We start from the raw sequence: 18,323 nt of genomic DNA, 5'->3' as shown, positions 1-18,323 counted from the left end.
CGATCAAAGGAACCACATGGCGCAAACGTTTGAAGACGACCTCGACGGAGCGAATATCTCAAGGTCATCACCATTTAAATGGGAAAAAGACTAAAATGCTTGGAGTTGTGAAATTTGAATCGAATTTAAATACAGTAAATTCTCTCAAATTGTCCCTCAGCTTGTAAATATAATTATTGACAATCGATGACTGTAAAATTAGCCGCGAGGCTCTAGTGGTCGTATCTCCTCTTCTCAAATTATTCATTTTTTATTACAACCTGAGGGTTAATTCGAGAGAATTTACTGTGCTTTCCAACAGGCATCTTTTGAAACACAGTAACTATTTCAAAACTAGGTTAAATCTCTTGAATTTTTAGAGATGACAGAGTGTCTAATTTACTGTAGAAAGTTTACTGTAATATACTTGAAATGATACAAAATGGGAGAATCTTGATTCTTAACTTTTTCATCCGAGCTTATAGTAAAAATTTTAAGAATGTGTTTTCTAGATCTCGATAACTTATATCAGGGCTCGGAATTAACCTGCATGCGATATGAGATTTGCAAGGCCATGCCTCCTGACGAGTAGAAGAAATTTAACCCTCCATGGGCCGAATTTATGTCTTAAATATCTATCTGCAGACAACATATATGGCATTTTCTTTGACATTTCCGATTGATGGTGATGCCAACCGTTATCGATATTGTTATTGGCTAGCTCAGGGATCTTATGTAATCAAGTGTGTATAAACCATGTGATGAAAAATCTAAAATTATTTGGTGAAATGTCGATGTATTTATGTAGCTGCAGCTTTGTTATGTAGGTTTCAGGTTACATAGTTATGTAACCTGGAAGTTATACGGGCCTATAGAGGGTTAAAGCTGTAAAATAATTGAGAGAATTTCAATACAATGATCAATTTTCAGTATTTCTAAAATAATTACAGAGAGAAAGAAATTTCTATAAGTCCTGTAATTGATGCAAACATTTTTTATTTTTATATTTTGAGATTCTTGAAGGAATGTTGGAATTGAAGAAACTATGAAGTTATGTCAAAGTTATTTAACTTGTGAAATTGTTGAAGAAATTACTAAATTAGTGAGAAACTTTCGATTTGATTATCAGATTAATAATAATTTAATTTATATAGTGATTAATCCTACAACTACCCACTTATAATTTTTCGGCATAAGTAAAATTGCGGAGTTTGCAAGGACTTGAAATAAATTCTGAATAATTAAGATATTGTTCATTGTTTCCAAAAATTTCTTGTTTTATTCTCCGTTTGGCACCTCTCAATTATCAATAAAATAATTTTTCATACGTTGTCGAAGAAATTATAATTCACACGAATCATTGTTTCAGTACGTCATAGTTATGTCAGATATTTTCACTCTTCCTTACGACCGATGCCAAATCGATTAATTTTGGCGTTGTTTCATAGAGGGAGGCCAGGCCACTTCCGCGGTAAAAAAAGGAAATCCACGGAAGATGTTCGGATAAGTTTTTTTGAGGGGACGATGACACGTCGCGACGCACGGAGGTGTCCCGGTTTTCTTATACAGGTAACCCTCCTATAACACGGTGGTTAGGTTCCTAGAAAATGCCGTGTTGTGTGAAACCGTGTTGTATGAGACCCAGAGCTAGTACAAAAAGGGGGGTTACGTTCCAAAAACTTATTAAAAACAAATATTTTTTTTAATTCGACATAAACAACTTAATTTTTATTAAATAATAAATGTATATACAACACAAAGTAAGAAAAAAATATTTTTATCTAACGCAACCCTAATTTAATAAATTTATTCGTCCTCACTGCTCAGTATAATCAACCTAGAACGTTTTTTGGGTGGAACGATAACGCTTTCACTTTCAGAACTTTTTTCTCTATTTAAAGTTTTTGCATGTTTTTCCCTCTTAAAAAAATCTGTAATCGAACTTTGCTTGCTGGTTCTTACTAGGTCATTGTAAATTTCGCGGTATGGAGCTAAACAGTTTTGCAGTTCCCTTTTGAATTTTCGACTTCTTTCCGTGGAAGGGTCTGTATTCAAGAAAAATGACTCGAGATTTTCCGCTAGGCATAGGCCTTCTTGTAATTTTTTTAATGTTAAATTCTTAACTGCACAATCTTTTCTCATCACGTTATAGCGAAATCGTGTTATAGGATGCCGTGTTGTAGGAGGGTTCCCGCAATTTACGAATCGTGTTATAGCGAAACCGTGTTATAAGATACCGTGTTGTATGAGGGCTACCTGTACTTTCTTGTTTATGCTCTCGGAGAGACAGAGGACCTACAGGCAAAAGTTTTTTCGCCGATGTCTGTCAAAGAAACACAAAAGTTGTCCCGCGGTGGAATATATTCGATTAATGTAACGGGTGATCGACAAGTTACTATTCGACTTATCTGTGATTTTGTTTCATCATTCACAATATCTCGCAACATATAATTCATACTCATATTTTCAGTCTTAACACTTTACCGACCAGTCATTCGACCGTAATATTATCTATATTTTCATAACATTAGCATTAAATAATATTTGTTTTAGCTATTTTCATTGTTTTATTCATCGCGAAAGGTATGTACTATTTAAACAATTGTATAATATTACCTCAGTAATAGATAGCAAATTATTTGTTGCCATGACAACCGATTCACAGACTACCGGTTGGGGTAAAAAGCTGATTTATAAGATATCGGTGTTAAAAATTAGTGCAACGTAAATAATACAAAACAATATACTTTCATTAAATTTAAATATTGTAGATAATAACTCGAAGAAGTTCATACAGATGATTTATAATACATACCACCTTTCTCGTAGATAAAAGTCAGTCACTTTAACTAGCTGTAAAAATTATACCATCCTGTACATGGTGTAAGAAAATATTATATCAGGGCTGTCACATAGACACATTTTTACACTTTCAGATCGACGGAGATCTGTTAATAAAATTCTCATAGAAGTAACCATGACCATTTTCTTCAAGATCAAATTTTCTTATGATTGTTTCTATTTTATTCATCGAGAGGAAAAAACTTGCAAAACGAACTATATGTCCCAAAGCAATCGATTTTCCAAAAAAATAAAGAATGGTGGCCATATTGAAATTAGAGCACAAGCAGATTCGCTAACGTAACATAAACCGAAATAGATCTGTCTCTTAAAAAAAGGAATGACAGATAAATATTTTTAAAAATACGAAGGAAAGATTAACTACGAACTTTTACGACCTATGATCGCATTTCATTTTTTATTTGTTCGATTCTATCTTCACTAATGCACAGCGGCAAATACTAGAACAATTAGAATGACACTACTGATTCTGATCAATGTCTTTAATGTAAAATAATAGGTCGGTTAAGGAAGAAGATTATTTTTACCTTTTGGGAAAACGGTCGCTTTGGGATATCGATTAGTAGATTAGGATGCAATCGTAAACAAATTTGACTTTGAAAAAATCTCAGTTCTTAATAATATAATCGGCAAAAAGAATTCTTGTAAATATTAAACGTCAAGAAGCAATTAATTTATTAATAACTCAGCAATTCTTCCAAAACGTTCTTGCTCGAAAAATTATTCCACATCTTTGATTCTGTCGGTTATTGTCACTAACAAATTAAATGGTAAAATAGCCAAGAGAATGTTTGATCATATTTCTAACAAACGAAATTGTTACAAATATCAAGAAGCCAGAAGTAATAAATTTATTAATGAAAGAAATTCGATTGAATAATCGACAATATCAGAGTCAGTGGTGACGGTCATTGTAGGTTAACCATTCACCGGAGTATTATTATTCAATTAGTTAGCGCACGCTTGCCAGTGAAAGTTGTTGCATATCATAGTGTGCTCGTCGTGTGTGTTCTCATGAAATGCTCTGACCGAGGATAGACCTCCATGGATTACTGCTGACCATTGGTCCACCCTGTGGTCACTAGCGATCATCGTAGTGTTCTGTAGTAATCATTCAAGTAGTTATCAGTGCTCATTCAAGTGATTATCAGTGGTCGTCCTAGTGGTCATGTGTGGTCATCCTAGTGGCCATTATTGGTCATACTTGTGATCATTACTGGTCATTTTTCCTAATTTAGGCTGTCTCATATCTGCACTTCTTGCAGCTGCTTTTTTTCTTCTGCTGCCTTCCTTTGCAGTTGCTGCTGCTTCCCGAGCCAACGTCACATTTAAATGTGAGTCGCACGCTCTTTATTTTATAAGAGTATTGTTAATGTTACTAGTACAGTGAATAACATATATGCATTGTTAATTGGTCACAGTACTCGCTGCAGTAGTAATAATAGTTGTAGTAGTAGTAGCAGCAGTATTTAGGCTGACTTTGTCGCTTCAACGATCAATCAACCCAGATTGACACATCCGCGACTTGCAATAGCGTCGCGAAATAATCATGCGTTGTTTTAGTTCATTTTAAAGAGAGATCAACATGAGCGTTGTGAATAAAACAGACCGAATTATCACTGGCATTGAAATTAATTGCTTAAATTGTAGCGTTCCGAATAGAATAATTACGATCTCATTTTAATTGACATGTGCAATAGCTTTAAAGATAGCATTGCGGATATGTATGATCGGGTTTTGAAATAGGAACTTTGAAGATGTTGAACGGAAGAGACATCTTCAAAAAGTAGATGATGATAGTCAGAGTATCAAACTAATGGGGAATTATTACCAAAGATCGACTGTTCATGGTCTACAGTTTAGGGTCATATTCATCGTATATGAAAAGCGTACAGGCAAGGAATTTGAGTTCCTCATGAATTGTCGAAACGGCACTCGATCAACGGTGTACAATCTGCGCGTCTCTTTCGTCGCGGTATGAAACCGATCCTTTTTCGCGATGAACTGTAACTTTTTCCTCGTCCACCTTATTCACCAGTTCATCCACCAGATTACCACTATTTCAGATTGTTAGAGCATAAATGAAGAGGTAAACCTTTAACAATGTTGCAGAAGCGGAAACGCACTTGGAAAAGCTTTTCAATGCAATATCGAAGCACTTGGTTAAAAAAGAAATCAAACAACTGCCTATACGCTAGTAAAAGGTGTTGAGAAATGATGGAAATTATTCTGTTGATGAAAATGTAGGATTTCCTTAATAAATGAATGTTTTTCGCCAACAAAATAAAATTTCGATTACTTTTTGGTTTATCTAATATATTGCTGTAAGCATATTATAATTAGACACGATCTGGTAAAATCGTACCAAATTTTAGACCTCGTACCTTTGTCTCGCGAGCCTTTGTTCTCGTCGCACTCTGCGGCACCAGAGTATACTTATAGCGTATCGACTCTCAGCACTTAAACAGTTAAAGCTCCGTATAAAAGTCCCTGACCTTTACCAATATACCGATTGGTGAGTCAAATGTCAGATTTGCCAATTTGTTTTGGCTCGCTAAGGTTGCGCGCCTGCAGATAACATGACTGTTCTTTTTGCGGTACACGATATTTATCGCATTGATCGTGTTAAGCGTCGATGAATTCGAGCGGTTCGGGGTCGAAGCTGCTCAATTAGGGGTTTCGCCAGAGTACCGGTGAATGCTAACGACTTCCAATAATCGGCGACGCGGGGTATCGGCCACCGTGGGACTCGTTCTTTCGACAGAAACCGGATGCGCGTTGAACCGGGCCTTCGCGAATGCATCCGCGACCACATTCCTTATGGAACGCGGTCCACGTTAACTTCTGGTTTCAATTTATCCAGCGGCAAGAGCGTTAGCACTTCGACGAAAATTCCGGTTGACCGTGAATCGCAATTCACTCGTTATTATTCTGTGTCCGGCGAACTGGTTCGCCACAAGATCGCCAATGAAATGGTTTCATGAACGTCTCGTTGCTATACAATGCTGTTTCGACGTGATTATTTTCCATAATAAGCGCATTCAAATTCCTTGTCATATAGGTTAGTTACGTCGTCTGAAATCGGGAATATTAATTTATCCGCTGTTTTCTAATTATACCGTGTTGGCTGCGTACCAGAGTTGCTTAAAAATTAATCTGATTAATGATTAAATTATTATAAAGTAGTTATATCGTAACGTAATGTTATGAATTGTAAAGTCATTATTATAAGCTGTTACAAATTGTTATAAATTCTTACGAATTATTATAATTACAATTTGCTGTGTATATTTATTATTATTTTTTTGTAATAATTATTATAATTATAAATTATTATAATAATTGTAATTATTAGTTCTTACAAATTATTATACATATAAATAGGCATAAAATCTAACGAGTTATAATACTTAAGCATTTACAACAGCACATTATTCAACACCCAGGAAACATGTTCCCATGGACCTAACATATAACAAAACTATAACAAAATATTATATTCATTGTCTAGTATACTATGTTATTTTAAAAAATTCGAATCGTTTGATGCAATCTTAAAAAAGGTTATTGCGTTTTAAAATATGTCCAAATATTCATTAGAGTCGCTGTATATTATTTCAATATTGAGAAATATTGACAAATTGTAAAATGACGGGGCTTTTATATTTCAATTTACTAAAGGAGTGTAGAAATATTGCAAACGAATGAAATGTTCTTTCGAATGATCAATCGGAATAAAGAATGGCGGTGGTCGTTTAGGATTCTTTTTACGAATTGCTGATTTCTAGGAGGAACGACAGCGCGTAAGAAGGGCAGCTTCCATGCCGATCGAACCAATTTCTTTAAAAATTGAACGCAGAAGCAGGGAGATATCAGCGTTGCGGACGACTTAGAGAGGATTAACGTGGACGCCCCGCGGAATTGCTTCTGATTCAGGAAACTGCAGATGGAATGAATTTGATTAATTTTTAATAGCGAGACCTAGTTTCTTCTTCATCTGCGCGATGGGGTATTATAGTAATTGGTGAAAGAATTCGGTACATCGGTTGTACAAGGTGACCCATTTAAGTTGAGATTCTAAACGATCTGATAGACACGTGAATTAAAATAAACAAATTGACACACATTCTTTTATATTTCGAGTGGAGAATCAAATGTGCGAGTGTTTTCAAGGCCATGCTTATTTTTTCGATAATAAACCTACATTATTTTTGTCGGAATCATATTGTACGTAAAAGTATGGACAACCATTGTTTGAAACATTTCTGTAGATTAACACGTTCCGTGCCGAGCTGTATTTAGTCGACTTTCCATTCTGGTCGATCGAAGCTTTAAAAATCAATATATTATATTTATTTATCAATTATTGTCGATATAACTATGAAGCAGACTTATTACGAATCCATTCTTTTGGTGAAAATTATTTCTTGCATTCTAACTTGTCGTAAAATATTTTTTTAACACATTGGATAGCTATTTAAGCGTGTACCACAAATGGTACACGTGGCACGGAACGTGTTAAGATATTTAGCTGATATTTCACGTTTGTGTGAGCAATAATTTCGTTTTTCTGATAAAATGACAACGTTTCGTTCTTCTGAAAGGTATTTCATTTCATTTAAGAATTTGAAATTACAAGAAAATGTTCTAAAGTTGTGCATTTCTTGCAATAGAGATTAATGTAAGTTAAGAAACAAGTAAATACAGAATGTTAAAGATTTGAGCCGTTCAGAGGCTAAATTGATTAACTTCACTTTTTGAAATATTTTCAATGTCAGAGCACTATCAGTCATAACTTATCTTATCTATATTAAATTTTCCAAATAATACAGGTTAACACCATGGAACAAGAAAATATTTTTGATCGTTGTGTAGTAAATAATTTATATCAGAAGTCATTTCGATTAACTATAATGTAAACCGTTGCAATAATGAAATCCACGTTCTCAAGTAAAAGCGTTGCAGAACTAATTGTCACAGAAGTGAGTACATGTGAATTATTATTAAACAATTATTTCACTTTGAATGTCAGTTCTTTTTAGAAACATTAATATTATACCGTCATTGATGTTAAAAGTAGACCGAGAAGTACAATAACAAAAATACACTGAAGATATATTGACGAAAGGAATATTTAATTTTCTCTTATAAAATTTACATTACTTTTCTCACAACGTAAAATATATAAATATTATTATCATGATATGAATATATATCATAGTATATTAACATATTAAAGGCGGGGCATCTTGACGAAAGTATGCTAGGTAACGCTTCAAACCACAAAACATACTAAATACAAATGTAAAGTGCGCATAGATTGGACATGGATTGCGCAATGAGGTTGCAAACCGTACTAATACGACTCCCGCCTTTAAGCTACAGTCGAGATAAATTGTATTACTACGACTCCTACCTTTAAGCTACAGTCGATATAAATCGTAGTACTACGACTCCTGCCCTTAATGTGTTAATATAACAATATAAATATATAAATATAATAATACAATTCACTTCGTAAAAAGTTTATAAAGTTATAACAGTTTCTTATCGGGGTTTTATTTATTGAATTTTCTGAAAGTGTTCTAATACTTTTGGAGGGCGTTGTACGTATGTGCCGCTGTGAACGGTCCTTGACCAAATGTCAGTCGATGACAATATATTGTTAAATATTAGTGAAATTATACAACAGTGAATAATGCAAGAATAATATCAACGAAACGATAATAAAATATAATATAATACAATATAAAAATAAAATCGAAAAATAACTAAGCAGTAATGTCAGCAGAATTAATTAGGCAATATAATGAAATAAAAATCGAAGAACAATAGAATAATAAAGACTCCCATCGAGTTGCTCGCTACAATCTCTGGCGATGGATAAATTAGGGTTCAGGAGACGATCCAATTGTCCCGATTCCCAGACATCATCCTTACCATAAATCTGTTTACCCTCGTTGTAACGTTATTCGACTCTGGCAACGTTAAAAACTACGACCGCCGTTATGCAAATCGAATTTCGAAAAATCTCAGGTTTGCTCTAGGAATTTTTTTCCTATGGAAAGTTTCGTCCCCCCCCCCCCCCCTCTCTTGAGATTGATCAGTATGCAGAACAACCGCGTCTGCGCGCTCACGTATTGCCTCAAAATGATCAGATTTATACGAGCGACCTCCGTAGGACCGAACTTTGCGCCATAAAATGGTACGTAACGATACTCGGAGTCACCTTAAACTTGATTTAGATCGACCTTTAGCGTAAGGATATCAGGTTGAGGATTTCCCGGGTGGGGAAGCTCACCCTCGCATTCTCTTTAGAACCTGTTAACCCGAGGAGACGAATTATCTCGTCATTTTCTACGCTATTTGAGCGTCCGGACGTTTTTCATTTCACTGATCGAAGATTTAAGCAACCGTTCGTGCAAGATTCTAATATTAACACTATGCCGTCCGGAGATACCACAGTGGTGTCGCGTACAAAGCGTCGCTCAACGGCCGGCGACACCACGGTGGTGTCCCGTGCAAATATGTAAGACATACAAATTTTACATTAATTTCCATATGTATATCTTCGCAGTTTCGTGAAAATAGGGGGACAAGATTGACAAGATTTTCGTTTTCCCGATGAAGGCGACAAACGAAGTAATCTGAATCAGTGCTACCGAAGAAATTTTTGCAAGACGTGCGGACGGCAAAGTATTAATCCTTATCACTTCGAGAATTTTAAGAAACCCTGGAACGCTGGCTTATGCTTGGCAGTATCATTGCCAGTTGGAACGATAAGGGTTAAGATTGTGAACTATACATAGGTATACTATACATACGTATATATTGTCGAGTAAATTATTGCAGATCATACCTTTTATCGAATTGTAATTGTTTGAAATTAGGTTTGGGGTACCAGTTACTGTGAGTCAAAAAATTGCTGAGCCTTTAGTTTATTTTCAAACGTAATTAATTTTTATATTTATCGAATACAACATAGCAAGTCTTTTTAGTCAAGGCACTGATTTCACAAAGTGACCTTCATATCTTGATAAGAAAATATCATAATTTTCATATCTTGAAAATAACATAAAAGTGAATAGAATATTACATGTCCCTTTAAAAAGTATACAACTACTGTGGGAAACATTTTTTTGTACAACAAATATTTTATGTGTTATTTGAGGTTGAGTATATGTACACTTTCATATTTATTATTAAATTATGTGTTTCGTAAAAGTGTTGTATTTAAACAATGAATAAGGAAAGTCAAACATATAATTACGGTAATTCATACAATTGTCAAAGAGATTGCAACAGTTAAATTTTATAAATGTGCAATAAATATTGCAACTAATTAAATATTAAATTTTAGAGCACTAAGGGAGAGTTCTCAGTATTCGAAGCACAGTGATAGTATTCGTAGCACAGTAACTGATCTTTGTAAATCATATGCACGCAGTACTGATTCCAGATTTTTTTAGTTTCTTTCTCTTAATATTCAAAGACGATTTGATATTTTTTTCGTGGGAAAATTTATATAGGTAAAAGAATGTTTGAAATGTACTTTAAAATCTACAGAAACGTCAACTAAATTGCTAAAGTTGTTTACAGTAGCGAAAACTCCTTTAGTTCGACAACAGGGCACAGTAATTGGATCTTCACTATACGATTAACATAATACAATTAACATTAAACCTGCCACAGTCAAATGACCAATCTTTAATTTTACAGTATTACAAAGCTTAAAGAACTTTTCGTGGAAAATGATTGAGTAAATTACGTTATTGGAGCAAGTTTTATAATTAAAACTTTAATAAACCTAAGTGACTTACATCTTTCTACTTTTTATGAGTCCGTGTACACTAGCCGCCATTATTGATCGGTAGATTTATTCGAGGCAAGCTTTGCACTTTTATTAAATATCCTAGAATGATTTTAGGACTGAATTCTATGATTTGCTCAGGAAATGTTTATCAATTTCTTTGAGGTAATTTCAAATATAATCTGCAGATATTATTAATAATTGCGTTAACAATGCTTCGCGTAGAAAGAGACGACCAGAGGAACGAAACACACGACGGGAGTCAAGAGGCGTAGCTCTCACTATTCTAATATTGCATGCAGGTTAATTCCGAGCCTTGCATGAAATAACTCTTAATTTATTCTTCATTATCCAAAAAATAAACTTTCTGCCAACACTGTTTCTCCGTTCAAGACACAATTCATAATAATGTTAAACTAGGACACATCATGCTAATGACAAAAGTTGGAAATTCAAATAAAATCTTTTATTCTAAGAATTCATGAATAGTGATAAATAATAAATTTTAAGTAACGTTTATATGTATATTAACAGGCGTATCTTCATTATTTAATTAGTTCCTAGTGATTCTATAATCCATATACAAATACCGCAATGTTTAAGGGTTTTAAATTTTGAGAAGGGTTTGACAAAAATTCATAGAAATGTTAGACATGCGACTCGTTTAATATAAAGATTTGTGCGATTAGAAAAAGAAAGACTCAAATGTCAAGTGACTTTTGACGTTTGTTTTTACAGTTGGGACAATGTATTGTTTATTGTTGGAAATCAATTAATAATTGTCGTTAATACCTAGGGATTGTAAAAATCATTGTGGATGTGGGTCAGGATGATTATTCTAGGATAAATTATAGATTATAATAGGTTACTATTTATTATACACCTGACAGTATAATCACAATTTTTGTAAACATATTTTTCTTTTAAAAAAAACGCCATCGAATTCGATCGACAGATCGAAAATTACAAGGAGATCAATATACAACACTGTACAATAGAAAACCTGCGAGTTAACACGCTTCTTATATGGCCTCCGCGGCTGAATCAATCCTAATCCAGCAAGGAATTAAGCGTAAGCATTTGGTTTAGCTGTAGAATCACCATGGTTATTCGTAAAACCGGTTTCCAGTGAAACCCATCTCGGGAACTACTACCTGAAATGGTTTTTACAAGATAATTATTAAGAAAACGTATGCTTAACACATTCCGTGCCACGTGTGTACCACTGGTGGTACACGCTTAAATGTCTATGTAATGCATTAAAAAGATATTTTATGAGAAGTTAGAATCGAAGAAATAATTTCCACCAAAGGAATGGAACCATAATATGTCTGTTTAATAGTTATATTGACGATAATTAATAAATACACATAATATATTAATTTTTAAAACATCTATTGACCAGAATGTAGAGTCGACTAAATACAGCTTGGCACGGAACGTGTTAAAAATTATTATGCAGGTAATTTCCTGAGTAGTTCCAAAGCAAATGGAAGATCCAACTGTATAAACATTTATAGAGTAGAAACGTTCATCTATACTGTGGAAATGTTATCCCAAAGACCATTTAATCTCATTAAACAGTTACGTGCTCTCCAACAACGAACTTGTCTTGGATTGAAATGTCACTTAATTGATCCAATAACGGAGTTTGTAACTGTATTCAATTCTACCTGACAAGCTACTACTACAAGCTGCTTCTACGAGGTGTCCCAAAAGTCAGTCGCAGTCGAGAAATTTCCCATTCGAGAAAGTTTTTGAGATAATTTGCAGTAACTTTTACTTAGTGAAAATATAATCCGCGATTTTGTTAATCATTTGTTAATGAAAAACATCGACCAGCGACAGGAGAGCGCAGCTGGCGTAAAAAAGCTGAGCCAATCAGCAAAACTGGGCTTCAACTGCTCATTGGCTCTAGCGGAATTCGTTTCTTATTGGTCAGCATTTTTTGTCAATAACTCGTAAATAATGCTACAGATTGCATTTGCATTAAGGAAAAATTTGCTTCAAATTACTTTAGGAATCTCCCGTTTCCTTATTGTGAGTGATTTTTGGGACACCCTGTATACTATGCATATTCGGAAAATCATTTTCTTGCGAATATATTTACTATATCGAAATTTTATATATATAGTCTATTACATTTCTTAAATAGAAACTCCAATCGTAAATGTTTATTCAAACAAATTTATCACTTTCTGAAATAATATTATTAATTGCAATCTCTTTAAACTTTTTGAACATTACGTTTTAATTGATTACTCGTTTTTAGTAAAATTTGAATTGCAATCTTTCTGAAAACAATACATAGATAATCTATTTCGTTTAAAATTCCATATGAATCTATATAAATTCTATATAAATCTATATCGACTCTAAATAAATAAATATATTCTATCTAAGTCTATATAAATTTCAAATATTCTACATAAATTTATATAAATTCTACATAAATCTATATAAATTCTATATAAATCTATATCAATTCTAAATAAATAAATATATTCTATCCAAATCTATATTTTCAAATATAATCATTGCTACCATAGTTTATCGTTATTGTTTATAATTTTGTGTAAATTTAAAATTTATTTTAAAATTGCGTAAAAATTATTGAATATTGTATAAATTTTCTATATTTTTGTATTGATTAAATTTTCTGGGTTTTGAGTATATGTAATCGAGCTGTATGTTCAAAATTGAAGAATTACGTGCGGATTAATGTAACGGGTGTTCTGTAACTACGTTAGCAATGAACGCGATTCGTAGTTCGTGGTTGAATAAATATATTGATGAGAAACCGTTTTGGTGATGAAGATAGGGTGCAATATTTTCAGTTTACCTGGAAATGGTTCGATACACCGTAGTAGGGAAAGATGCCACCGAGGATGTAGCGGTAGTATCCGTTGTGCCTAATACGATATTCACCCTGTTTGATATCCTCCGGGACCTGCCACGTAATTGTCACCTGACTCGAGCCGAGGACCACCGACGTCCTCTTCCATTCGAATCTGTGTCAATCGTGTGAAATTGGATTCACTCAATATTTTCTTATCGCCAGAAACTTCTCCGTTCCGGAACAGTCAGTCAATTAAGAAATATATATAGTAAATTCTCTTCAATTGTCCGTTAGTTTGTCAACAAAAATATAAATAAATGCGATTATTTGAACCTCACGGTTTGTTCTAATCATGACTGGCAATTCTCTTACAAAATTAAATGTTAATTCAAGTTAGAAGAAATTGATAATATTCATATTTAGTTGGTCATGCATTTAAACCTTTATCACGAATCTGACTCGTTATTGCAGTGGATCAACTTCGTATAGTTTGTCAGCAGAAAGACAAATTCGAAAGCAGAATTTGCTCTGTCATCCTTAGTTTTCGAAAAATATGAATTTTTATAAAATAACACTATTTTGGGTAAAAATTTACCGGAATTCTACATCACACAGTGGATTGCAAAATCTCTTAATATGTCCAAAATGAAATTTTTGAGGTATTAGATGTAAAATTCTTATATTAGAGTTTAAGACATTCAGACCTAAAATGGGCGTAAAATTAACGTCTTTAAGACGACCAGTGCTTATTGAGAGAGTAACAGATCAATTCTTCTTTCGGATTTTAATTCGTTGGACAGCGCAATCTAACAAAAAAAAAGGTTTGTCTGTTTGTCGACGCTTTCCAAGCGTCTGTTTGTCAAAAGGTTTAATTATCTCCGAGTTACACGTGTTTTTGTAAACAACCAAAAGTTATCACGATAATGTACCATGTCATACTGCATTGATTCTTCGCGACTTTTTTGCCAAAAACTCGACTCATATCGTTCCGCAACCACCGTATTCGCCTGATTTGGCTCCGTGCGACTTCTGGCTATTCAGCAAACTCAAAAGGCCAATACGGGGACGCCGTTTTGACACGATTGAGGAGACAAAAACCGAATCGAAGAAGGTCTTGAAGGCTATACCGGAAAAAGACTATTCCGACTGTTTCGAGGACTGGAAAAAGCGTTGGCAAAAGTGCGTTTTATCGGACGCGGATTACTTTGAAGGGGATGAAATTGATTTGTAAGAATAAATAAAGAATTTACATTTTATAAACAAATTCATCTTATTTTTTGTTCACAGTAGTATAACGTCACAATTCGTCACTATTACTGACGACGCCGTGACGCCCCAACAGGTACGAACGTTAAGAAGAACACCCGGTATATGACTTACAGAAAATAAGCGTGCGAGATCTCGAGGTAAATGGGTTCGTGAGAAAGAATCTTACGAACGTTTGATATTTTGTTCAATATTTGCATGAGCGCGCCCGGTCGGTAGAAATGCATTAATATTGATGCCTGCGCCGATACCATGAATATAAATTGCCGTTAAATGACGGAATTTACGTACTTGGTCTCCCAGTTGGCATCTGTTGCAACGGGCACCCACACCTCGTCGTTCGTCAGCCTCTCGACCGTCAGAAACGTGTTCTCCGTCATCAAATTGTTACGCGGGTGACCGGAAATCTGCGGGTGCGAATATTTGCTCAGCAAACATACCAAAATAGAATATCAGTCGGCGGACATTTCTTTTCCGCGGAAATTTATTATCCACGTAAAATTAAAAAATGCGCCCCGGCAATGCAAATTCCACCGTGCAAAATAAATGTTACCGTATCGTATAAATTAGCGTGAAAATACTCAGACCGAATTCTACTATCGCTGCTATTATTTTAATTTATCAGTGCTGCGAATTTTTCCTATTTTCGAGAACAATTTTGTTCGCTAAACTTTTACGAATGCATCGATTTAGTGTAAAGTTCACATGCAAATTGACGGATGACTAATTTCTCTTTATTACAGAAATATATCGAATTCTGTTTTGTAGCAGACATCGAGAAATAAATTAACAAATGGCTCCTTATTGACAGTTTCAATTGATGTACCTTCGATCAATCTATGACCATAATAATTAATTTTTACAAAAGCGCCAAGCCATTTCGTATCCAAATTCGAGCGTAAATTGATAAACAATCTATTACTATTTTTAGAACTTGTGTTCTCAATTTTAATTCCTATAAAAAGTCAGAAATGAGTTAATAAATATTTGGCAGAAACGATCTCGCTATTATACAATTTTTCGTAACAGCTGTTTTATATAAATAAATTGAAAACCGGTTAATAAATGCGCGAACGTAATGATTTTCATGATAAGACCGAAGCTGAATAAAAATTCTCCCAAAGGACGCAGGATAGTTTGGAGCACTTTACGATCGAGATTAGTATGATGGCGCGAGATCGAATTTATTTCTCGATTTACATCGATCGACACGATATTTCCATCAACCGATGCGTTGTTTCTACTCGCAGAACGAATACAAATCGCTGATTTTCATATCGCTGAAACAGAATTTCCCGTCGAGTTTCACCGAGTTTCTGGATAATCGAAATTAGGTGAGTGGGTTTGCATAACCGGGGTCGTCTGTAACGCAGCGGGTCACGGTCGTTGGCCCGAATGTTCCGAGACAAAGGGAGAACCCTTCGGTCGATACTCACGAAAACAGCTGTGACCGTGTCACCGGGTTTCGCCACTTTCTGCGGCTGTTTGATACAATCGCCGAAATTGCGGCCCCATTTAGGCGTGTCGTATAGTACAGGTGTGACGAAGGTGAGCAGATTCTTCTTCCCTAAATCTGGGGGTGACGGACCGGGTTCCACTTGCTTTTTCTAAAACAGAGCCAGAAAGTTAACTCGTTGCCGTACCTTTATCTTCATAGTTACAATGATAAGCAATTTTTCTATTGCAATAATTTCTTGGAAGAAAAAGAAAATTTAAATTTATTGTATGTATGCATTTATTAGAATGATTAAATATTGGTTATAAGGGGATAGAACTTTATTCTGACATGAAAGAATGGAATCAAAATTATATTTAACAGTTTATCGGTCAATCATTCGACTATTTATGTCATTATAGAGTAATTAAATTTGCTAACATTTTTATATTTTTATAACATTGGCATTAAACGATATTTATTTTTTCTGTTTTATCTATTGCCGTAATCTTCGTTTGATCTAAAGGAATGTTATATTTAAAAAATTATATAATAATATTGGAGCTTACAGTAGTATAATTTAACACTTCCATCTTAATAATGAATAACAAATTATTGATTACCGTGACAACCGATTCACAGGTTACAGATTGGTGGAAAAAGCCGATTAGTAGTCAACACTTTACTAACGGTCATTCATCACTGACAAGTTCGAACTTTCTAATGTTCTTAATTATATAATGCCTCTTTACACTCAAAACAGTACTGTTTGACAAAAATTCATATTTTTCGAAAACTGAGCCCAGATAGCACTAGAATGTCGTTAAGACATCTTAAAGACGACTCGTGTACGTGTGAAAAATGCATCAAGAATGTGAGCTTAAAATAACATCACCGAACATAACTTTCCGGTAGCCTAATATATGTAATAAAAATTATATTTATACATATAGGAATGATTGTATACTTGTATATGTATACTTAGTATGTATCCAGAGGCAGATAGCTTGGTGATATTCTACTTTCAGTTGTTTTATCGTAGGGTCAAGGGTTCGCTAGAACGGAAAAGCTACATATGGTGTCGGGAATCTCGAAGTTATGCGCGTACTTGAATTTGTGCATTCGTTAACATATGTTTAGAGAGCTAGACATCTTTAAGTGTGGCAGGCGAGCACAGGACGTACCGTTACCTCTCTGAGGTGGTGCCCGAAATTTAAAAAATTAAACTATTACATTAAGTTTATAATATTGAATTTTTGTTTTTACTATAGAATGTCTGTTTATAATGTTGAAATAAAATAACATAAGCCTATTTCGTGAAATATAAGCAAAGTAAGCAAGCATAAAGAGTACATGTTGAAATATTTGTTTGAAAGATTTCTCTGCGAGTTCAATATTTTTTAACATGTCCCCCCTCAAAGTATTACAAGATGGGTGTCAGATGATTTTTGTTTTTTAGATCACGTAATTACGAGAGAGTTTACAATCTGTTCCTCTTTTTCTATGGAATTATTACAATAAAAAATCTTTCACTTGCACTAACCAAAAAGAAAATGACATGACAAGTGGTGAATTAATAAAACTACCGGAACATCCACGTAACTGATGTTTATTAGCTTAGAAGAATGACGTTTATAAAAGTCAGGCCATTTGCAACGTTTCTATAAGGTTGTTCAATCATTTCCTATGAAAGAAACCTTAAAATTTCAATAACGAGGGGCTAAAAAATGTTTACCGATTTCATAGGATTAGTGTTAAAACCAGCTTATATTAAACTATATATAAGATAATAAAAATGACAGAATCCAAGTTAATTTCTACTGAAAAACTATCTCTCTTACCAACAAAGTTTTTTTTATATATTTTTATTCCTCCAAAATAAATAATTAGGTGTTCAAATAGATTTAATGAAATTATAATTTTTCCTGACATAATCTTGACATTACAAAGTATAGTACTCACAAGAATGACAGCAGTGGCCAACTCGGTATACTGTTTCAAGTAAATAGTGAGAGTGTGCGGTCCATATATCGTGGAAGCACCCTCGTACCTTTGAATCTGGAAGTTGAAATTGCACGGTAATTAAACAATTGAATCGAGCACAAATAAACATTTCTAAAAATATCCTCGAC

The 18,323-nt window shown here is 34.1% G+C and overlaps 1 protein-coding gene across 3 annotated transcripts in view; it reads right to left on the bottom strand.

Annotated features, from left to right (window-relative positions):
* Positions 1-11,499: 11,499 nt before the first annotated feature.
* The window catches only part of Cdase (neutral ceramidase), a 106,120-nt gene continuing 99,296 nt past the window's right edge, over positions 11,500-18,323 (bottom strand). For all 3 annotated transcript variants that reach the window (XM_078196914.1, XM_078196913.1, XM_078196912.1), the window contains exons 11-15: positions 18,154-18,249; positions 16,193-16,363; positions 15,048-15,163; positions 13,494-13,662; positions 11,500-11,805 (exon numbers count right to left, since the gene is read on the bottom strand). In XM_078196914.1, coding sequence (XP_078053040.1) covers positions 11,758-11,805; positions 13,494-13,662; positions 15,048-15,163; positions 16,193-16,363; positions 18,154-18,249 — 600 coding nt within the window. In that variant the 3' untranslated portion in view covers positions 11,500-11,757. The remainder of the gene's footprint in view (positions 11,806-13,493; positions 13,663-15,047; positions 15,164-16,192; positions 16,364-18,153; positions 18,250-18,323) is intronic.

The sequence above is a fragment of the Augochlora pura genome, chromosome 3, assembly GCF_028453695.1.
Source record: "Augochlora pura isolate Apur16 chromosome 3, APUR_v2.2.1, whole genome shotgun sequence".
Lineage (NCBI taxonomy): Eukaryota > Metazoa > Arthropoda > Insecta > Hymenoptera > Halictidae > Augochlora > Augochlora pura.
This window is presented reverse-complemented; position numbering and strand designations above follow the sequence as displayed.